Raw genomic sequence first — 23620 nt, 5'->3', positions numbered from 1 at the left:
TAACAGACAATAAATCAACAATATCAGAGTTAAAATTACACTCAATATCGTTTACGAATTACCTTTATTTATAGATTAAATATTTATAAACAAGAGTAACTAGGTAATTATAACCGTGCAAAAAGCGTAATATATCGATCTGGTTATATTTAGTGCAGGATATAATAATGATGCGTTATATGCTGTGGATATAATAGGTTTCTTTTATTTATACTACGTTTCTCTTGATCTCGGCTTCCCTTTATTCGCTTTTGTCTTTCATTTTATATAGCACATTTCGCAGTGCTTCGGTTTCAGCCTAATTAGTCCTATTTTTCCCTGTCATAGCATTGGTTTCTCTGTGCCACTGATTATTACCATTTTTAGTCATAATCTGTCTGTCTATCTGCTGCTAGACGCCTTAATCCTGTAAGGGGTGGCTACAAACAAATCGGCTCCATGTCGCCCTGTCCCCTGCCATTTCACTGCCTTCCCCCAGCTAACACCGTCTCTCTCTCTTCGGAGGAGTGTAAGTTGGGGGGAGGGCAGCTGAATTGAAGGGGACAGGGCGACAGATATCCACGTTTCATATAATGCGTTTCTTTAGCTTGCAGGATACTCAGGCTATTACCGATTCCTATGGCAGTCTCTCCCCATTTCTTTTTTTTTTTTAATCCTGTTTCAGTTTGGTTCGTTCTGTAGTCATGTTTCATACTCGTTTCTGAAATTTCCCCCACCGTTTTCTGTTGTTAGTTCCACTCATCTGTTTCACATCTAGCTCTCCATCTGTTAATGTCACTGTAATTCGTTCACCTTAACTTGGCCCAGCTTTTCGTCCCTTCTCACCTATTTCACGTCGATCAGTGTGGGAAAAAACAATACTACGGCTAGTCGCACTTCTTCGCGACTAGCATCATATTCTAGTGTCAATCTCTTGTCACCTCTCAGCTTTCAGGATGGAGAGGTGGCAGTTCTAGGCCAGGTTAGGGTGGAAGGAGTATAGGTTCATCTTAGTTTCACATCCACAAAGCCAGTTTCACCAGTTTATTTGTCACCTCACCTGTTACCTCGTTTTCTCTTAACCCTTTCAGTCCAGATATATTTTTTCTCACATTTTTCTCTAGTTTCACCCCTCTTCACTTCTTCAGTCTTACCCCGCTTCTCGTCAGTTTCACACTTCTCTTCACTTTCATCTCCTGTTCTCTTCACCGTCACCCCAACCCCCTTTTTTTCTCGTCAATGTCACCTGATAGATTCACCCCTTTCCGTCTCAGTTTCACCCCCCTCCTCTTTTCTTCAGTTTCACCCCAACCCTCTTCAGTTTCACTAGTCTTCTCTTTTGTTTTACCTCCACCACTTTCTTCTCTCACCTCCACCTCTTTATCATTTCTTTAGTTTCATCCCATCCCACGTCCTCTGTTCAGATTCACTTCCCTCATCTGTTTCTCCTTCGTTTCACCCCTCCCATCTTTTTATCCTCCGCTTCACTCCCCCGTCTTATCTTGCGTTTCACCCCTTCTCTAGTTTCACACCTTCTTCAGTGTGTGTGTTTCAGTACTTGAGTTATGATGGTGCCTGTGGTAATCGCAGCCTTCTTCTTCTCTTCCATTCTCCCCCACTTGTCTCCACTCTCCCCCTCTTCTCTCCACTCTCTCCTCTTTTCTCTCCACCCTTCCGCCTCTTCTCTTCCCCATTGGGTGTTTCAGCGTTTGAGTTTGGATAGTGCTTGTGATATGACGGCAGCCACCCTCCCCCTCAGGCTGCCCATCCCTCCGTTCCCCACACCACGCAGCTGTAGTTCCTCTAGGGACACGCCTGTGGGAAGTACAGAGATAGTGACTTTACATACATACACAGCTGTATGGAGAGTGTATAGATGGTTACATAGAGATTTACTTAGACAAGTACATAGACAGGCGCACAACCATCCTCCCTCCCACCCCGAACACCACGTATTCTTAGCGCCTTTTCTAAAACACCTGAAGAATTTGAGACATATAAAAGGGTTGTCTTCTGAATGGCTTAAGACACATTCTTGGTGGCTTAGGAGACGTTCTGTGCATTGTAGGTGACAAACATTGTAGGTGACATACAGTGTAGGTGCCATCGTAGGTGACATAAGCATGGTAGGGGACATAAACATTGTAGGTTACATAGACCTTACGTACCGAGGTTAAGCTCAGAACCCTTCCTGTACGTGGGCGTGCCTGTGGGCGTGAAGGAGAGGGCGGAGAAGGCCTCGGACTGGGCCAGGCTGCTGGAGTCTGCTCGGAGCTCAGCACGCAGACGCTCCAGGGCTGTCAGTGAGAAGAAGCCTTTGTATTAACGTGTAGTTGTTTGCACTGGTGTTGATGGGAGTGTATGCAGTGCTGCCCTGTACTCTGTTCTCTTTAACTAGGCGTAAAATTTCCATCTCCCTGTCTTGAATGGTGAGCTGTACTAAGGGACCAGCACTGGGATATAGTCACGAAGAAGTGGAAAGGATGTAAAGCATTTCTGTTATTTCTTTTCCTCAGCCACGGGAAATGAGCCGTAAATTGAGGAAAATCCCTGCTTAGTGTGAAGTGTGTCTTGTCGTCATACTTAAGGAAATGTGTACTTAAAGACATATAATTATTTACATCGTGACCTCAAAGTGTTTACGTCTGCGTTTACATCATTTTGTACAAATATTTACGTCTGTGTGCGTCCGGAGACATTGTGAAACTGAGAAGAGGGTGACAGAGACGGTGGTGTAAGTGTTCGTGATGATTATTGCGATGATGATGATGATGATGACGATGATGAGGGGAGGGAGGAGGAGGAGGAGGCGGAGGAAGAGGATGGTGACGATGATGATGATGATGAGGAGGAGGAGGTGGAGGAAGAGGATGATGATGATAAGGAGGAGGCGGAAGAAGAGGGTGGTGATGCTGACGGTGAATGATGAAAATGATGATGGATTTATTGTTATTAATTATTATTATAATGATCATCATCAAGGATCTACATTAATAACAAACAACACAGCATGGACAGGTGCTGAGCATGAGGCGTGATTTGACTAGTAACCAAGGAGACTCACTCCTGCTTCATTAATACTTCTGTGTTCACCTGATAAAGATCCCTAACCCCATTTAGCTTAATTAATGTGCAAGTGTTGTCAGACTGGATTGATTTGACTAGTAACCAAGGAGACTCATTCATGCAAACCGGATATAATGCATTTCCAGGCGCGAATGGACAGTTAACCCGTTGTAAATGACGTTTAAAAATGCAAATGAACTGGTAAATAACGAGCCTATAAATGAACTGACAGATTTAGCCATGGTGGATGACGTGGAGGTTTGCTCTGCCGGGAAAAAATTATAGCCCTGCCAATGTATTCCAGATGGCTAATATAGACTCTTATCTCAACGTTGGCCTAAAACTTGCAGCTTACCACCTTGACTAGATAGATACATGGCTAGGTAGGTAGGGAGAAAGATAGATAGGTCTGTAGATAGATAGATAGGTAGGTAGGTAAATAGATAGACAGTTAAATAGATAGATAGGTGAGTAGGTAGGTAGGTAGGTGAGTATTTAGGTAGACAGACAGACAGACACTAAAAATAATACATATAAACCTTCCATTCCTTCCAATAGATCCATCTCATCCATCTCCGAGTTGTTAATAATACGCAACTTCCTGTGGAACTTCTGCTAGAAAGATATAGATAAATAGATAGACAGAGCTAGGCAGATAGAGAGATTGAAAAATATAAAATAGACAGATTAACCTTCCCTACCTTTCAGTAGATCCATTTCATCCATTTCGGAGTTGTTAATTATACGCAACTGTCTATGGAACTTCCTTGCCAGGTTACGTCTGATATAATCCGCCTCAATCTCTTGCTTGGTCCTCGGCACACGACACTTGAAGACGCAACAGATCATCATGGCTGGAGGGGGAGGGGCAGGGTTAGTTGGTGGGGGGATGGAGGGTAAGTAGGGGGAGGGGTAGGGTTAGTTGGTGGGGGGATGGAGGGTTAGTTGCTGGGGGGATGGAGGGTAAGTAGGTGGAGGGGGAGAAAGGGAAGGTTTGTGGAGGATTTGGGATGCAGTTAGCTCAGGTTATTATATATAGCCTACCGGTTATATAGATGCTTATATGTATTTGTGTGAGTCTATCAGTCTATCCGTCTATCTATATATGTCTGTCTATATGCCTATATTTATCTATCTGTAGGCCTATACCTCTGTATATCCTCATATCTATGAACATAATACAATAATTGTTTTTATTTTCAAGATACCGTTTGTAACATATGCCTTTTAAAAACTATTTAATCTGTAATGACCCTGCCTATCTATCCATCTGTCTATCTATCGCCCTCCTCCTCCTCCTCCTCCTCATCATCATCATCATCATCACCGTCACCATCACCTCCACCACCACCATCACCACCACCATGATCATCATCACCATCACCATCATCATCATCATCATCATTTAGCTTAGTGTGAAGGGACTAAGGTGATTGGGTGGCCATTGTGTCAGCTGATTGGTCACTTGTACGGCCTCGCCTTTGATTGGTAGAGACTTAACACGGGACAGTGAGAGAGAGAGAGAGAGAGAGAGAGAGAGAGAGGAAGGGAGGCAGGTAGGCAGGCAAGACAGACATACAGGCAGAGAGAGAGGGAGAGAGAAAGAGAAAGAGAGAACACACACACACACACACACACACACACACACACACACACACACACACACTATTTCCTCCTTCCATCCTCCCAAACACACACCACTTCACCCACCACCAATCTCTCACTCTTTCTTTCTTACTCTCTTTAATTCTCTCACTCACCCTCTCTCACATCCCCCCGTGTCAACTGAGGGGTGCAGTAAGAGAGCTGGTTGTCTCACTCTCTCACTTTCTTTCATTTTCTCACAATCTCTCACACGCTTGCTCTCACGTCTGTATATTTGCTTACATTCTGTCACGTTTTTGGAGTGTATGCAGACACTGAGTATATAAAAGAGGAGATTGCTAACCCCTCCACCCCCTCTCTCTCTCTCTCACACACTCTCTCTCTCTGATTTGTAGATATGAATGACTGTTTTATATATGGAAAGGTCATCAAAATCCATTTATCCAGCCATTCATCCATCTTCGTGTTTACTACCCATCCCACGAATCTGCATCATTATCTGTCAATTTATTAATCCATCTATCCGTCAGTCAATCAGTCTATCTTTTACCTGTTTATTTGTCTGTCTGTCTGTCTGTCTTTTTATATCTATCTATCTGTCAATTTATCTATACATCTATCAATTTATCCATCTATCTGTGTCTGTTAATCTATCTGCCTGTCTGTCTATCTATCTGTCTATCCACCTTTGTATGCACGATGTATTACTCACTGACGGCCAATCCAGCCAAACCCGACAGCGCCATGACGTGCCATCTGCGAAAATGTCCCCACACCTCCACCTCTTCCCACGGACGGAGGGCCTGCAACACGACACGGGGTTAGGGGGGTATAAGGGGGTGTAGGAGGGAGTGTAAGAGGGTGTATTGGGGATATATGAAGGGTGATATGGGAGAGTATGAGGGAATGTGTGTGACAATGTACAGACAGACAGACAGATAGCCACAGATGTACACAGACAGTTAGATAATACGTGTATACTGTATGGTCTGTGCATTACTGTTATACATAGGTAGACAGACGAATAGATAGAGATAGATAAATAGATAGATAGTTTGATACTTTCGATAGCGATAGACAGATAGGCATAGATGTAGCTATCCCAAACAGGAAGCTAATTAGGGCAGGTGTATGTTATAATGACTACTACAAAGTACATGTGTTAACTAGGTTCATTTAGCCAGATAATTACTTTAGCACTGATAGGCCATTAATCAAAGCTCGGTTGTCGTTGTTGGTATTATTATTATTATTATTATTATTATTACTACTACCACTACTACTGCTACTACTACTACTCCGTTTTTCCATCTTGAATAATGAGGTGTAACAAGAGATTAACACTAGAATGGGGTGCTGGTCACGAAGAAGTGCTATGGAAAGGATGTATAGTCATCGTATTGTCTTTTTCTGCCACTGAACTACGCGAAATAAGCTGCAAAAAAACGAAAAACCGGGCCATGTTAAAGTGAAAGAACTCCAGTCGCTGTTCCCTGAGCGGCACTGTGTAAGAAATAAACCCCAACCATCCCACGGCCCCAAACCCATCGGAGTCACGTCTGGTTGGGGCGCCTGAACCCACTAAACCACAGGATATACAGTTGTGTGTAAATACGTATATGTCAATTTTCCCATTCACTGTTGGGGTATATTTCTTTTGTTCTATTTACTTTAGTATTGAAATTAGACGTCATCGTAGTGAATGGATTAGGCCGCCACCACACCAAGCGATTGCGTTGCGGGGGCGGGTGTGGGTGGGTGTTTTCGTTGAGGGCGGGTGTGGATGGTGAGGGCGTTGAGGGCGGGTGTGGGCGATGAGGGCGGGTGTGGATGGTGTGGGCGTTGAGGGCGGGTGTTCTGTATCGCTTTAACCTATAGAAGTGTTCGCTCGCACCCGTCCATATCAACAAGCATATGGTGTGGATGCGACCTTACCCTCCCCGTACGTGTGTGTGTGTGTGTGTGTGTGTGTGTGTGTGTGTAGAAAATGTACACACGAAGTATTCTAACATATAAAAATTACACTTACTTCACTCAGCGTAGCGTTGCTCATCCTGAAACGAGAAGAAAGTTTAGAATTAATGCCTGATGATGATGTTTATAGAATTGTAATGGTGATGATGATATTATGTGAAACTGGTTATATAACTGTGATGGTGATGATGATGGTGATGATAATGGTGTTGGTGATAATGATGATGACATAATGTGAAAATGTTTATATACATGTGATGATGATGATGATGATGTTGATGATACTGAAGATGATGATGATGATAATGATGATGTACTTACCTGTGTGTTGATGGGATAGCCTTGCCTGTTACACCTTCCACCTTTACCTGTATACTGACACGGTTTTCATTTACCCCTTACCCTTCCCCCCCACACATACCCCCTCCCATTCCCCCCACCCTTACCTTCCTCTCTCCCACTCTCCCCTCCGCTACCCCACCCATCCCCCTTTCCCCTTTCCTTCTCCCTTCCCTTCCCCTACCTTCCCCTTCCCTTCCCCCCTCCCTTTCCTTACCTGCAATACACCCTAACTCTCCCCTTTCCTTCCCATTCCATCTCCTCCTCTCTACCCTCTCCCCTCCCCCCCTTCTCTTCCTCTTCCTTTTCTCCTCCATCCTCTCCCTTTTCTTCTCTCCCCCCTGTTCCTGTCTGTTCACACACACACACACACACACACACACACACACACACACACACACACACACACACACACACACACACTTTGCGTGTTCACCTCTATTCACTCCCACTGCCTGCGTCTCTCTCTCTCTCTCTCTCTCTCTCTCTCTCTCTCTCTCACACACACACACACACACACACACACACACACTGTGGCACTAATGCACCCTCAAAATAGCATCAGTATTAACAACATTATCAAGCATATTACATGATCCCTCATACCAGGCCTACACACAACACTACATTGCTCTCTGCCCAACAGTTTTAAGTCATCATCATCATCATCATCATCATCATCATCATCTTCCCTTATATATACCACTTCTGCCACAACACTTATTTTTTCTCTACCTAATATTGTGTGTGTGTGTGTGTGTGTGTGTGTGTGTGTGTGTGTGTGTAATAATAATAATAATAGTTCACCGTATTATGTTAAGGAATTACGTTTTGCTATAAAGGTAATATTTGGTGTGTGTAGCAATATCCGGGGAAAAAATGTGTGTGTGTGTGTGTGTGTGTGTGTGTGTTGGTCATTATAGGGTGTTGGTATTATACCCCCCCCTTCCCTCCCTCTTCTCACTTCCTCTATTTCCCTCCTTCCTCTCTCTCTCTCTCTCTCTCTCTCTCTCTCTCTTTCTTTCTCATCTCCTAATCCCATTGTGTTAGAGGAATAAAAATTAACCCTTTCCTCTCTTCCTTGTATCCTCCCTTCCCCGTCACCCTCTCTCTACCGCTTCCCTCTCTTCCTGCCTCTCTCCCTCTGTCCTACCTCCTCCTCATTTTCCTTTCCCCTTCCTAATCTTTTCTTCCTCCCTCTCCTACCTGCCTCCCTTTTTCCTTATCATCCTTCTCCCTACTTCTTTTTCAACCTACTTTTTCTTCTTCCTTTCTGCCTTCGCCTCCTACCTACCATTTCTTAATCTCCCTACCTCTTTCCGTACCCACATTTCTTCCAGTCTACCCCTCCTCCGTCTTCCTCTCCTCTCTCCTCCGTCCCTCCTCTCCTCCTCTCTCCCCATTTCCTACCCTTCTCCCCTAGTGACGGCCACGCCCTGTAGAGACACGCAACAGGTCCCTTCTCACCATTTTTTTCTCCTCCCTCATCTCTCCTCTGCTGTCCTACCTCCTATGCTTTTATTTCTTCACCCTCTTCCCCTCCTCCTACTTTCCTTTCCACCTCCCTTCTTCCCCTCTTCTCCCCACTCTGCTGTTCTATTCACTCTCCCTTTTTCTTATCCCTCCTCTCTCTCTCTCTCTCTCTCTCTCTCTCTCTCATACACACACACACACACACACACACACACACACACACACACACACACACACACAATATTGCATATAAATATACAACTACCAACCACCACCACCACTACCACTACCAGCAGCACCATTCTGCCTAATCTGTCGTCTGGTGTGCTCATTTAGAGTCACCAATTTGCAGTGGTAATTGCCTTAACCTCACCTGCCCTGCCAGCCTTCCTCACCTGCCCTCATTAGCAACACAGGTGAGGCAATTAGTCTGACTCCCTGTTAAAATAAACTAAATTGGTGAGGGACGGGGGAGAGAGAGAGGAGAGATTAGGGCATGTGTAGCTAGAGAGAGAGAGAGAGAGAGAGCGAGAGTGAGAGTGAGAGAGAGACGCAAGCAAAAAAGGAAGGTAAGAGAATGGAAGGGAAGGAATGAAGGTGAGGGAGAGCAGGAAAAAAAAAAGTAAGAGGGAAAAAGTAGAATGAAGGATGAAGAAGAGAGGAGAGAGTGGCAGGAAGGAAAATAGTAAGTGGGAGAGAGGACAAGAGTAAGATGAGAGGAAAGATGAAGGAAGAAGAAAAGAGAGGGAAGGTAAAGAGGAAAATAAAAGGAAGAGGAGAGGGAAGAAGATGAAGAGTGAGAAAGAGTTAGGAAAAGAAGAAAATACAGTAGTGAGAAGCAAACGAGGAAGAAAAGAGATGGGAGAGAGGAAAAGGGGAAGATGAGATTGGGAGAGGGAAGAAAATGAGAAAGAGTGAGGAAAAGCAGAAAGTAGTGGGAAGGAAATGAGGAAGAAAAGAGAAGGGAGAGAGGAAAAGAGGAAGATGAGAGGGGAGGAGAGGGAAGAGGACAGGTGAAGAGGGGAGGAAAGACACTTGAGAAGGGAGGGAAGAAGGGAAGGAGAAGGGAGGAGAGGAATAACAAGAAATGGAGGAGCAAAGTAACATGAAATCTGTCATTGGTGTGGAGGCAGAGGAAGAAGGGAGGGAGGAGGAATAAGTGACTGGATAATGGGAAAGAGGTGAAGAAGGTCGAGGAGAAGGAAAGAAAGAAGGATAGAAGGGAGGGAGGGAAGGGGGGAAGAAGAAATATTGTGGATGGGAGAGAGGATGAAGAGAGGGAAAGGAGGAGGAGGAGGAGGAGGAAAAAAAAAAAGAAAGGGAGGAAGAGGAGGAAGGGGAATTGAGGAAGATGAAGGAGGAAGACATCTGAGAAGGAAGGGATGCAGTGCAACAGGAGGAGAAGGCAGGCGACAGTGGAATTAACCTGAATGCTGTCATTGGCGTAGAAGCCAGTAGGGAGGGAAAGGGAAGGGCTAAGTGACTGGAAAACAGAAGGAAGAGGAGGAGGTGGAGGAGGAGGATTAGAATGTGGTGATGATGATAATGTCAATGATTACTAACAGAGATTCACACCAATAAAAGAATTGAAAGTGGTGCTTGTGGTGGTGAAGTTGGTGGCTGAGGTGAACAGTTATAACACAATAAAATGTACAAGGTAGCTTTTATAAATAACCATCATCATCATCATCATCATGAGGCTAGAAATATTTATGTCTTACAGGTTATAGCCCCTGTCAGTTTTCCTCTATATCTTTGGCTTCTGAACTAGTGCAGGAAGACAGAACCCCTTTGCATAGTTCAGTGGGATCTTGTTGGCTTTTATGCAAATTTCAGATAGTGGTGTTCATGTGGATGGGATTAAAAGTGTTAAGAGAAATACTCTGAAATAGTTTTGCTGTGTAGAGACGATGGAGAATGAGAGATTGACTAGAGGACTTATGTGAACTAGAGAACAACAATTTTCTCCTAAAATGATTGTTAAGCAGTAGGATTGGCAAAAGTGCAAAGATTAAAAATGAAAAAAACACAGAAACAAGAGAGCATTCAGGATGGGAGATTTGGAGACCTATACCCATTAATACTTTCCACCAGCTACAAGTTTTTGGCTAAAGTGTGGAATGTAAAAATGGGTATAGGTCTCCAAATCTCCTCCCATCCTGAATACTCTCTTGTTTCTATGCTTTTTTCCTCTCTTATCTGTGCACTTTTGCCATTCCTACTTCTTAACTATCATTTTAAAAGAAAATTTTAGTTTTCTAGCTTATGATCTTTTTGTGGAAGTATAATTATGCATAAAGCAAGTGTTAAATCTGGATTGTTACACGCATAGCATAGTGAAAGACTAAAATGAGGGTGCCTTCCCATGAAACGAAGTTTTTTGGCATTTTCTTTACCTGTAGGCGAGCTGTATTTAACCAATATTGTGGGAGTACATATGGGTGACCACGATGCAGTTTTCTGGCTGTACCTCGCGAACCATAGCCTGAATGCATTTCTAAACATGAAAAGAGACATCTACATTTGACAGGCAGCATTTTGGTGTATAGTAAGCTCGCATATGCCTTTTTGTTTTGGAGTTATGGCTGATGAAGAAGAATAAAACCATCTAGACTAAACAAATACTGTGCATAAGTGTGACCTTAATTAAAACAAGGACACAATAATGTTTAGTTTATTTTAAATTTATGATAAAATACTGTGACCATATTAATACCAATAATTTAGAGTAGCCATTAAAGGAAGACCAGCAGCATAGTGTAAGTACTGTAAAAAAATAACAGGACAGTATATTCTGTTATTATTACCACTGCAGTATTCATGAATGATGTACCTGTGCAGTTTGGCAATGGAGAGGGACATGTTCATGTGATAATACTGTATAAACGTCCCTCATGTTCCCCCTTATCCCGTGAAAGGATGGTGAGCTGCAAGAGAAGGACACCTTCAGCCTGCAGTCCATTGGTTTTGCATTTCAGATGAGCATGGGACTACAACAACAACATGCAATTTGCCATTTTAACACAAACTATCATGACTTGCTCTACTTATAAATAGTTCACATGCAACACCAGCACTATTGCATCCTTAACATCATTTTGATACTCAGTTAAAGGCACATAAATGAAAGAAAATTAGAAGCACGAAAATGTAAGGCGGTTATTTGTATCACAACATTAAGTTCTGAGTTAGAAGAGCACTGTTCTACAGTGTGACCCAGAAATTTTTATTTGCACAGCTGGATTTCTTTGCCTGAGTAATAGCACACTCTTATTCACAGCTTTAATCTTAGGTTGCATTCACATCAAGTGATTGCTGGTGTGGGTGGTTTCGGGGAGATGTGGGTGGGAGTCTTGCATTACTATAACCCATTCAAGTGGCCCTAATTGGTGCAGGCGAAAACGTCTATGGGTTGCAGTGATTCAGATCTCCTGCCTCCACCAGCAAGCATTTGGACTGGTATTCTGGTCAGTTAAGGAAGCTCCAGAACACCATTTCCTGAGTGATTTATTTGCTTATTACACCTTACTGTCCTATTCAGAGTTATATAAATCCTTCCAATTTCATCATACTCTGCATAAATTACTTATAAAAGGATATTAACCAGCCATATCCAGAAATATATTGCTAAGGAAGAGGTGCTGGGGAGCCTCCTTACAGGATGAAAATACAGGCCTTGGTGTGCACATGGCCTTACACAGAACAATCATACATCTTAGATACTGTACAACTTTCTTGTGATATTATATTTACACTCTTTCTTTTGTATCCACCTAACACCTACGGTCTCCAGCTAATATACAGTATAAGTTTCTGCTAATAATGGCTATCATTACACTATTAACTGGTGAAAGAAGCATTTGTGATTACTTAAAACCCATTTTGTCTAGTCAAGTTCAGTGTTATCCCCCTTCAGTATGGTGGTTTATATTTATTTATATTTATTTATTTATTTTTGTCATTCTTTGCTTTTCACCGATTCAGCATTTCCAGCTTGGGTCATTCATAGATGAGTAAAACATCACAAAAATATTCTTGGAAACTCATTAATACCTGAGACAAAATATGTACAAATCATTGGTGAACACAGCTGGAAGCTGAAAGACCACTGTTATACTAAATGCTTCCAGTAAAAGTAATCACTGCTAAGTACGGTACTGTATCCAGTACTTTCTAGATGTCAGTAAAAAAATAATTCAATAAATACTCCTTTAAAAAACTGTCTTCAAAAGTGTGTAACTTGAAAGCTCGTATGTAAAGAAGGAAATGTACAGTACTATACAATATAGAGGCTATGTCAGTGAGAATACTATACTACTGCACCTAGGTAAATAAAATATGATCATACCACACTAAAACATACACAATATAGAAGCCAGCTAAATCAAAATTACTATCACACTGACCAGACTAAAAACAGTACAGTAGGTCATATCATTACCCAAGGAAGTTTTGCTTCTTAAAAGCCTTCTAATACAAGTGTCCAAGATATACTGAGGACGGTAGTTGTTCCCAACGTAGCAATGATGGATTGGATAATTTATGAATGAATGAACTTGGCTGATGTAAATTACAATTGGTTCAGGACAAGTGACATTTTTATTCACTGTCCACCTGGGATATTAATTACTTTATCTCTAACATGGCAAAGATTCTTAACTCTTTTAAGTTAAGTTAATGTTCAAGTGTAGTCAGACTGGAGGGTTAATATAAGTAGTAATTACCAATGTGTTATGAAAGTTCTCACATAGCAAAGTTATCAGTGTGATTCTCTTAATATTGCAGGATCTGTAAATTACATTGCCAGTGCCATATTAATACTTCATCATCTTCAAGACAATGCTGTCAGTATACATCAGTTGGCCATCATATTTTGTTGCCTATTTAATGTGCTGGAGAGGGACACCTTCATGTGGTGGCACTGATATGACAAGGTGGTGGATCTACCTGGTTTATACAAACGTCCCTCGATTCCCTCCTTGTCCCTCAAAAGGAGGTTGGTGGACTGTAGAAAAAAGACAACAGCAGCCTGCAATCCAATGGGTTCACATTCAGATAAGCCCGCGGCTGCAACTACTACAACGTATTTTAATTAAACAAATCCTTATTCTGCAATGAAAACATTTTCATTTTAATTGTTTCATTAAATTATCAGATTTACAATAGATATCTTTGTATATTTTAGAATCTGACTTAGGAGTTAGAATAAATCTTGTCAGTACATAAAACTGTTCATTCTGGATTTCCTATAACTTAGTATATAAAACTGTTCACACTGGATTTACTGAGTCACACTGATTTATTAATGCTAAAAACATGTCTATAAAATTATTTCCCCCAAACTCTCCTCTCTCACTCTCATTACTTTTAACTTTCAGTGTAGTATATAATATACTCGACACATTCGTCAACTTTCATACTGGCTTGGATACAACATCGTTCACCGTTGTTGTGTATGGTTTTACATCATTTTCCATGTAGCCTAACGTGGGTCAGGTGGGTTCACCTGATAGCACTCCTCCACCTTGCTGTATTCTGTGACTGCTCTCTGCATCCTGTTTACTCTGACCTAACAAAGGCCCCTAACCCATTTCAGTTCAGCTATGGCCAAGTTTAGTGATTTGGGGCATTGGTTTGACTAGGAACCATTGATATTCATTACTACTTCATTAGTAAAGTTCATCAAGTTTCAAACAATCACAACTTAGTAATCAAGTTGTGGGAGTGTCCCAGTTCCATCAGGCAAAAACCAGTCAACCACAGTAATATCTCTAGATCTATGGTCAGTCTCATGGTAGCCTCAGTAAAATGAAAAATACATCATAGTGAAAGAGTTAAAGGAATTCCTCCAGTGGTCGAGCATACTCCGAGTACCAGTCTCTCTCAAACAGTGCCTGGAGTTGTGCTCGGAGTGACAGTTTATTTGAGTCCACCAGGTCTGCAGTGTACTCCAGGCTGGTGGAATCTGCCTGGTTGCTAGTCATGTTTAGTGTGTCTGGGGTTTGATGGTTGTTGGCTGAAGCAGTCTCATTCACCACCAGTCCCACTCCACCTGTGTTTACGAAGTAGTCCTCACTCCAGTTTGATGTACCTATTGAAACAATAGGGAAAAAAAATGAAAATTATATTATAACGAGCAAATCTCATTCTTGTATATGCAGGGTGTCCCAGGATTTCATGGATTAACTGTGGATGGTAATTTTTAGCCTAATTTTGAGTAAAGATTGTTGTAGTGTATCACCATAGATTCACTTCTAAACCATTACAGAGCTACAATTACTGATGACAGTATGAGCACAAATGGTGTTAATAATTCACCCTAGCATGGCCCTCACTACCATCCCTAATGCCACCATCACTCACCAATATATGCCGTGTTGTCAGTCACCATGTACTTGTTGTGGTTGACACGTGCAAAGGGAATTAGTTTCTGCTCCTCTGTGAAGCTGGGCACCACAAACAACTTCTGTGAAGGCAACAAAATTATCATTACCACCATCACCACCATAGTCATATCACTGTCATCATCATCCTATCTCCATTTCCCATGCCCAGGGAAATGGGAGCTACCTTTTACTGTATATCAGTTCACTCACATACCCATTACAGTACACAGTGTTCTATGATTTGACATACTAACTTCAGGAAGTTACAGACCTACAGCTACAGTCAACCTTCATGCATTTCCTGAATGTCTAATTTTGTGAGTGGAGACTACGTAATTCTGTTAAAGGGATGTAAACTGGTACAGTTGTTGAGAGTATAGTAGCAGCAATAGTTGCAAACCCAGGCTAATCAGAACATAAACCTGGTAGACTTCAGACAAAGCTGCCATTCTTCCACATTCCATCATCTTCCTTTTAGGGATAAGGAGTGGAATGAGGGATGTTTCTATTACTGGGCAGCTTCTCTGCTTGGTCAAACTGATGCCACCACATGAAGGCATCCCTCTGCAGTACCACTTGATAATGTACAAGAAATAAACTCATACCGCCTCCACGGTCATGCCAGTGTTGTTGCCTGAGAGATCCTGGAGCGACTGGAGGAATGCTGGCATGTCCGGGCGTGTGTGTGACCAGTATGATCCCAAAACTCTCACTGTCACGCCGCGCTCCCATGCTGCTGCTCTCAGTCGCTCATCAATGGCTGGCCAGAATCTGTGAACAGAAGGATGATCAGATGAGAATGTGTGGCAAGAGTTTTCCTGTCCAAGTTGGACAGGAAAATGTGACGATACTATCACACCACATACTGCTGCTTTGTCATTCATTCATTGTATGCAACAGTGACAGGGTTAATGGAAACAATACTAACACTCCCAGCCCGTATGACTCCCTCCATGACAAAAAGCAGTAAGGTGTTAGCTAAAATAATACAGTAGAGTTGGTGTAACCTTGAGAGGATTAACTCACTTCTTGTGTTTGCCATAGAGCATTCTGGGGAAGTAGTCCATAACCGCGATGTACACAAAACGGGATGCATTGTCAATTATGTCCAGGATGGCATCAATATCGTTGCTTCGGCCTTTGGGACAAAATGGTGGGGGAGAGCTCTGGAAGCAAGTAAAATTTAATAATAAATATATTATTATGCACATTAACAAGAACAACAACAGCAAAAACTAAGCTGAGAAAACTATGCTAGCAAAGAAGATATGAGTTGTTGTTGTAGCTGTTGTGGACACAGGCTTATCAGGACATGAACCTGGTGGACTGCAGGCTAAAGATGCCCTTCTTCTACAGTCCACTATCCACCTTTTGGGGGGTGAAGGAGTAAGTTGAGGGAAGCTTTGTATGAGAAGGCAGTGGAGTTGCTTGGTCGTACAGTTCTGTTTGGGTAATGCTCAGTCTTCACCACATTATTATAGTACTGTACAAACTAAGTCCTGGCTTTACAGCACTTTTAACAGATTCTAAGTTTATCACAAGTGTGGAAACAAGGTAGTGTCAGTACACAATCATATTATGAAATACTAATGCTAGGGATTATATTTTTATTTATTTTATTGTATTTTATTTATTTTTTGTTTTTTACAGGAGCTTCAACCTCTTCTGATGCTAGCTGAAGCTTTACAGTTGATATGGAGGATCAGAGAACTGCCAGTGTCAGGTATGGAAGTAATATAATTTTTTATTCTCAGTCTTGCCTGTAAGAAACTGATCAACAATGGAAGTCTTTCTGATTTTGCCTTTACGTTTGTCTGTTTAATGGGTCCAGGCATCTAAAAATAACTCTACAGTATCTTAAGGTTCGACTTTCTTCCCCTCCATTTTTTAGACTTCCAGTTTTGATAGCAAAGACCCATGTATTGTACTGATTAACAGGTAAGTAATGATGATGATGATGATGCAATTAGCCATATAAACAAAGATTACAAGTATGCATACTGACTGAGAGGTAAGTGTTGACTGTTGCTCCACTGAGAGAGATGGACATCTGATTCTGCATGTTGAAGGCCGTTTGGAGATCTTCTGGCCATGAAGGGGGGATTATTGCACCTTTTTCACCCAGACGCCAGTATACCTGATGAGAGTGAGAGAGTGTTAAGAAATAGGGGAGGGAGGGATGGGTAGCAGGAGAAGGAGGAGAGGAAGGAATGGAGAGATAAACTGTGAAGGGAGGAATAGTCTATTTGCATCAAATGAAAACGAACGAACTTTATGGCTGATGAGAATATTTACCTCAAATATCTTATTGATGTCACTGGCCAGACAGGAGCAGTTGCTGATCACAACACCAACCTCCTTCACCTGAAATCAAACGTAATATTAATTACTGAACAGCATCATGTTATATATCACTCTCCTAGTCAGTCTCTCATTCTGTATTCTCTCCACATGGCCAAACAATCTCATGGTATTGGTACTTCTCATAACACTTTCCAGCATATCCACATCAACACCATAATGCTCCTTAACTTCCTCCTTTGCCTGACTGTCTCTTCACATAGCTTCTTATGCTTCTCTCAAATAACTCATTTTACCTCTCTCATTCTTAACTTGCATTCTTCCAACATAGTTCACACTTCACCTCCATACATTAAAGTGGGAATCACAATACAGTAGTACATTCAGTATGGAAATGAGAGACTAACCAGGAGAATGTGAATGAAGTGGAATGGGAGGCTGATGATGAGCTGGAGAGGTATATGAAGGAGAGAGGTATTAGCTGGAGGGAGGCCAGCCTGATGGTAGGGGGATAGGGTAACATGGGGACATTTTGTTTGTGGCCACCCCCTCTGTGATTATGGCATTTGTCTGTAAATAAATATGGTAGGTAGGTAGATGGGTAGATAGATAGAAAGACAGACTAATAGGTATAGTGACCTGAGTGAGTGATCGCCAGTCCATGTTAGCACTGCCGATATAAAGATGTCTGCCATCCACCACCCACAGTTTGGTGTGCAGGACCCCACCACCCATCAGCCGATTGAAGTCCAAACTCCGCACCTGAAACATTAAATTACAATAAGGCTGCGTCTCCACTCTATCCTTTCCATAGCATTTTCATATGACTGGCATCATTTTTTAGTGTAACTCTCTTCTTGTAGCTCAGTATTTAAGATGGAAATATGGCAGTTTTAGACCATATTAGAGTAAAAAAGGTGTAGCAGGAAAAGTAAAATTACCTGTACATTGTCTGACGGAAAAAAAAAATCCAGAATATGTTACCTGAGCAGCCCCAGCAGAGGCCAACATGGCACTGTCATTCTGAGGTGACACAAAGGACGGGGCGTTCTGGGCAATCCTGATGCGTACATTTCCACTCAGGCCTGCCAGTTTAGAATAGGCTGATGAGGAACACTGAATTTGTGGCTGGAAAGCCTTAGTTATATTTAGAGACAGTGATCAGGTTTAGAATAGGCTGATGAGGAACACTGAATTTGTGGCTGGAAAGCCCAAGTTATATTTACATAGTCAGAGTTGGGTTGTTTTTGTTATGGCCCTAAGTTCATCTGGACATTAACCTGGTGTAGTAGAGGTTGAAACAGCCTTTCTCCTGCAGTCCACCACCCTCCATTTGAAAGACTGGGGGGGAGGGGGGCTGAGGGATACTGTATAGCTGAGCAGAGTAACTGCCAAGTTAGAATGGTGTCATTGCATGAAAGTATCCCTCTCCAGCATCTTGGGTGGTGAAAGGAACATATGAAGATACATGGACATATAAATAAGAAATTTACATAGCATTATGGTGCTGATGTGCTGTAAAGTATTATATGTACCCTGAGATGGTTTGGCCATGTGGAGAGAATGGAGGATGAGACTGGCTAGGAGTATGGATGTGAGTGAAGTGGCAAATGAGATTGTGCTTGCGCTGGATGGATGGGGTGAAGAGGTGAGTGAGTGTGGTGAAAGTCAGAGGGAAAGCAGCCTGCAGGCTGGTGACAAGTTGACATGGAGATATGTTTGTGGCTGCTCCTTCCAGAATTAAAGCATCTGGCTATAGATGGATAGATAGACAAAAGTTCAGTATAATGAAACCTTTTATCATTTAGTCACCTGGCTAGAGACAGACATACAAATATTAGTCAGGTGTATACAAATGTGTCACTGAGTCACCTGGCAAGAGATACATAGATAGACATAGACACAGACTGAAATGCAGTGCTGTATTAACAAACCTGTGTCATTGAGTCTTCTGAAGATATCTTCCCCTTGCCATGATGAAAGAATGGGCTTGTCTGTAACATCATCATTCAACAGTGTCCAGTAAAAGGCTGCAATGTCAATGGAGCTCTCAGCACGGTCAATCAGGGACACCCAGCCTTCATATATGCTGGGATATGCCACACTTCCAGGAACATAGGTCAGGTTCTCTGGGATGCTCTCAACTAGCTGAAATCTGTGAGGATCTGGGTGTTATGAATGAAGTCTGGTGAAATTAATAGTTTGTTTTGCTGTCACCTTGCCTCTCATCATAACTTCCTCACCAAGAGTAGCAATGCCATTCCCTTACTCTTACTCTTGGTACTGGAGAGTTGCCTTCACATGGTTTCATCAGTATAACTGAGCAGGTACACTGCCCAGTTATACAGATGTCCCTGACCTCCTCCCCATTCCCCCAAAAGTAGATGGTGGACTGCAGGGGTAGGGCAGCTTCAGCCTACAATCCACTGGGTTCACAATCAGATGAACCTGGAGCCACAACAACACCAACAACAACCCCTCCATCCCCTTTCTGCGTACCTACAATCATCGGAGACCTCACACCCGACTTCTGGTTCCTTGGTCAGGGTTCCATCCAGCATAGCCATCACAATTATCAAAAGGGACAGGGTCACCACGATTGTCACTGGCAGGAAGGACGGGCGTAGGAAGCTGATGACTAAAGCGCGTGGCCCTCTTTTGCTGTTCCTGCATCTCTTGCTCCTCCCTCCGCCCTCTTCTTCTCTGCTCCCTCCTCCCTCCTGCATTGTGGGTGTCTTGGTGTGGAGTAAACTAGTGTACCTGAAGCAAAAGTATCAGTTGTTTGTTTTTACCAGATGGAATTGGCCATAATAGTCAGATTGCTTTTACCTGATGGAACTGGGCCTCTCCTGCAACTATAATACCAAGGCCTCATGAAATTCTGTTAGCTTTAATTACTAAGAAGGAATGAATCTTGTTGGTTACTAAAGCTGATTAGTTTTTACCAGATGGAACTGGGCCACTCCTGCAACTTGAATACTAAGTACTGTACAGTCAAATCTCGTTACAGTACTGTATAGGATACAGTTAAAAAAACAAGAAAAGGAATCAGGAAAATGAAATCCATCATCTTCATGCCCAGTGATATGAACACATTTGCTCACCATTACCATCAAATTAAATCTCTTCTCATTCTGATACAATCAAGCCATTCATCATACAAATCCAATTAAATCACTCATCATTCAGATCCAGTCTAGTCACTCATTAAGATCAGATCAGTTATGTTAAGATCATCATCATCTAGATCTCTTTTCCCATCTAAGGAAAGGGTGAGATAGGATGCAGTGAGCAAGAGAAACACCTGATGGAAGAATCCAGCCAAAAGTCTGCCAGTAAAATGGGCTACACTCTCATTCACTCATCATTCAAGGCTTTGGAAACCTGACACCACTCCACAGGCATTGACACTCATCATTCATATCAAATTTAATCGCCCATCATTCAGTCTTTTGTAAATTTCTGCCTCCTTTGCACTGATAAAATATAATATTCTTGAATATTCCAAAAACATAAACAACAACACTTAATCCCATATACCCCCTTTGAGGTGCAGGGGCCTGAGGCTAGCCTAGATGAGCAGCACAGTTGATGGCCAGGTGCAGTCTGGCTGAAAGATAAATCTGACCGTAGTGGCACCCAAGGAGACTCGGTAATATCATAGTGAAGGCTTGTCAAACTTCATGCAACCACCACATAGTATTTGAGTTGTGGCAGCAGCCCAGTTCCATCAGGTGAAAACATTCCAGCTGTAGTTAAGTCAGAAATATTACAAACCATGACACTCACCTCAGGTCCCAGAGTTCCAGTTCATACTCTCCAAAGTCCAACTTGCCACTCCCTTCCACCACGGTCTGGGGGTAAGGAAGGTGTGGGTTAGGCATTTTTATTGTCAGTTCTTCCTTTCAGTTCTTTGGCATATCTTTCTGTTCTTGTTATCTCCAGTTATTCTTCTGTTGTGCTTTTTCTTTCATTGCTTCCTGGACCCTGTGTTACATTGGTGTGGGAAATGGCTGGGATGATTGATAGTGATGATGATGATGATGATGGTAGTATTAATAGTAGTAGCTGCAGAGTACCCCCAGTCTGTCTGGTCAGGAAGACCCACCAGCCACCAACAAATGGTTGCCCTTGCTAGGTCATTCACTGCAGAGAACCAGTGTTCCCATGCGGTGGACAGCACCTTGCCACAGCGAGATGCAGAGTAGAGTGTGGAGGTTTGGTTCAAGGATATATGCCGGATTTCCATCTCTCCACCTGGTCAACAGAGATATCACAGTAGGCTGCATAATTACTCTGGTGTTTGTTATACAGTCTGGGCATGTTAAGAGGATGTGGGATGACAACTGGGTGCAGGTGAGAAGTGTGAACATCAGGGGTAGGCTTTTGAAAAGCATAAGGACATAAGAACATAAGGAGAGGATAACTGCAGTAGGCCAGTTGGCCCATGCTAGGCAGCTCCTAGAAGAGTAACTGAACTACTGGAATGAAATAAGGACAGCAAAGAAGGCTGAATATGACCTAGGTTAGGACACTGAGTGCGACCTCACGGATAAGGGACTGAATATGGAGGTTGTCAGAGATTGGGCTGCATGAACAGCCACCATTAGGTTGCCAAGGCCATGCATGCAAGCATGTTGGAGCCTTTATAAACGATACGAACCTCCGACCATTGTACATAAATACGCTGTGAACTAGGCAGTACATCAGTTGAGTACCTGCTTCTCTTGCTCTTTTTTAAATTGTACCTGTTTTTGATGCTCTTTCTCTCCATTGTGGGAGGTAGAAGTAGGCTTTGTTGAGTCTGGCGTGTACTTCATTTTTCTTCACCAAAATACACGAGACTGGAAAAATGGGTGGGGCTACGTTTCCGGGGGCTTTCCTGTGATAATTTGTCCCCATTTAGCGTCGGTATTTGGTCGTTTTCGCGTCTTATTGTTTGAATTATATTTGGTGGAATTATAAATTATAGATTAGGTAGTGTGGTTGTAAATATAAGGATGATTGAAATTGGTAGCGTCCCTCATCAATGCTTTGTTTACAGTCAAATCGCTCCGATGCAAACTCGCCCCATACAAGGCTGTATAAACTCAACCCATACAAACCTGCCTCTTATAAACTCACCCCTTTACGGACTCCCCTCATGAAAACCTGCCCCATACAACTTGCCTCGTAAAACCCGCCCCATACAAACGTTCCTTATTAACTCGGCCCATACAAACACGCCTCAGTTAAACCCGCCTCATTCAAACTCCCATCATACAAATATCCCATACAACTGGTGTCAATCTCACCCATTATAGACTTGCCCCAGACAAACGACTCATACAACGCCCCGCAAACTCACCCCATCTAGGCTTGCCCCATACAAACTACCTCAGTCGACCTTTTTCCCCCTTACATCATAAATAAACTCTGAATACAATAAACGTTAGTGTATGCTAAGTGTGGATGTTTAGGCCTGTGGGGCGGGGTTAGGATTCCGGAAGCTTGCATGGTGAGAATGAGAGTGTGGATCATTTAGCTGGACAGTTTGGGTTAATATCACCTTTCATTCGGTTTTTTCTTACTTTCTGGACTCCACCACATTCCAACCTTACAGCTATTGCGAGGAAAAATAAATCGTCGAGTCAGTTCAATAAGCCTGGTTGTCCTGATCATTTCACCAACATATAGATATATGCAAAATATTGTCCCGATGGATTTGAGGGTCCTGCGTAGCCTACCCTGTTTTAATAGGGAGACGGAGAACCCCCACTATTTCCATAGGTTGAACAACAACCCCACAAAAACATATTTTGTTACATTTATCTGAAATGCCAATACAGTCAGCTCGATCCCTACCCACGAAAGTATCTATAACTGTGTGTGTGTGTGTGTGTGTGTGTGTGTGTGTGTGTGTGTGTGTAAATATATGCATGAGAATAATCTATATCACATTCATTTACCAAATGTGGCTAAAATCATATAAGAACTGTCTGAATTATTTTGTTAACATCCACGCACACTGGTTCAACTTTGACCTTGTTCTGTGACCTTAGCTTCTGAGTGATTGTGCTCAAGACTTATCACTTCATACTTGTTTTTACCTTCAGACATTACCCCCAGTTTAATCTGTATTAAGCCGAAATTATAATGATGGTGGTGGTGGTGATGATGATAAAGTTGAAGATGATTGTGGTTAAGCTGAAGATGATAATGATGATGATACGAAATTAACCTCGCCGACTCACTCTGACGATGGCCCGCTGGCTGTCTGCCTCTTCGTCAGCGATGGAGGTGGTCGCGGTGAGGGTGGTGATGCGGGAAGCGAGGTGCGAGCGAGGAAAGCATCCTTTTTCCTGCCCAAACCCGGCCGAGAACATAGGCATTGTTATCTGGCCGCTCTCCTGGCTACCTCATTATGGGGTTATGCGGTGTTTATTGTGTTAAGTGTGTTATGTGGTGTTAGAGGTGGATTTAGTGGTGATAGTGGTGCTAAGTGTGCTGTTTTGGTT

At 42.6% G+C, this 23620-nt stretch overlaps 1 protein-coding gene across 1 annotated transcript; it reads right to left on the bottom strand.

Annotated features, from left to right (window-relative positions):
* Nucleotides 1–1681: 1681 nt before the first annotated feature.
* On the bottom strand, nt 1682–23494 carry LOC145411682 (5'-3' exonuclease PLD3-like). Its single transcript, XM_080281688.1, has 19 exons — nt 23442–23494; nt 23363–23383; nt 21802–21844; nt 20913–20977; nt 19623–19883; nt 19058–19278; nt 18108–18208; nt 17763–17885; nt 17118–17186; nt 16828–16959; nt 15849–15988; nt 15428–15593; nt 14800–14902; nt 14278–14527; nt 6375–6522; nt 5363–5453; nt 3747–3899; nt 2148–2276; nt 1682–1794 (listed from the first exon to the last, which is right to left on the bottom strand). Exons 1-19 carry the CDS (start codon nt 23492–23494, stop codon nt 1682–1684), a joined length of 2382 nt encoding a protein of 793 aa, XP_080137814.1.
* Between the last annotated feature and the right edge of the window lie 126 nt (nt 23495–23620).

The sequence above is a fragment of the Coenobita brevimanus genome, chromosome 90 (genome assembly GCF_032717465.1).
Source record: "Coenobita brevimanus isolate Jiangsu-jjx chromosome 90, ASM3271746v2, whole genome shotgun sequence".
Lineage (NCBI taxonomy): Eukaryota > Metazoa > Arthropoda > Malacostraca > Decapoda > Coenobitidae > Coenobita > Coenobita brevimanus.
Note: the sequence above shows the minus strand (reverse complement) of the source record. Positions and strands in the feature narration are given on the sequence as shown.

Bases quoted from the DNA above. Each gene is read 5' to 3' on its own strand.
- LOC145411682 (XM_080281688.1), bottom strand. From the start codon at position 23,494: ATGCCTATGTTCTCGGCCGGGTTTGGGCAGGAAAAAGGATGCTTTCCT. The intron at 21,845-23,362 runs GTCAGAGTGAGT...GAGCAAGAGAAG, and splicing joins CAGACAGCCAGCGGGCCATC to CAGGTACTCAACTGATGTAC. The intron at 1,795-2,147 runs GTACGTAAGGTC...TACTTCCCACAG, and splicing joins GGGTTCTGAGCTTAACCTCG to GCGTGTCCCTAGAGGAACTA.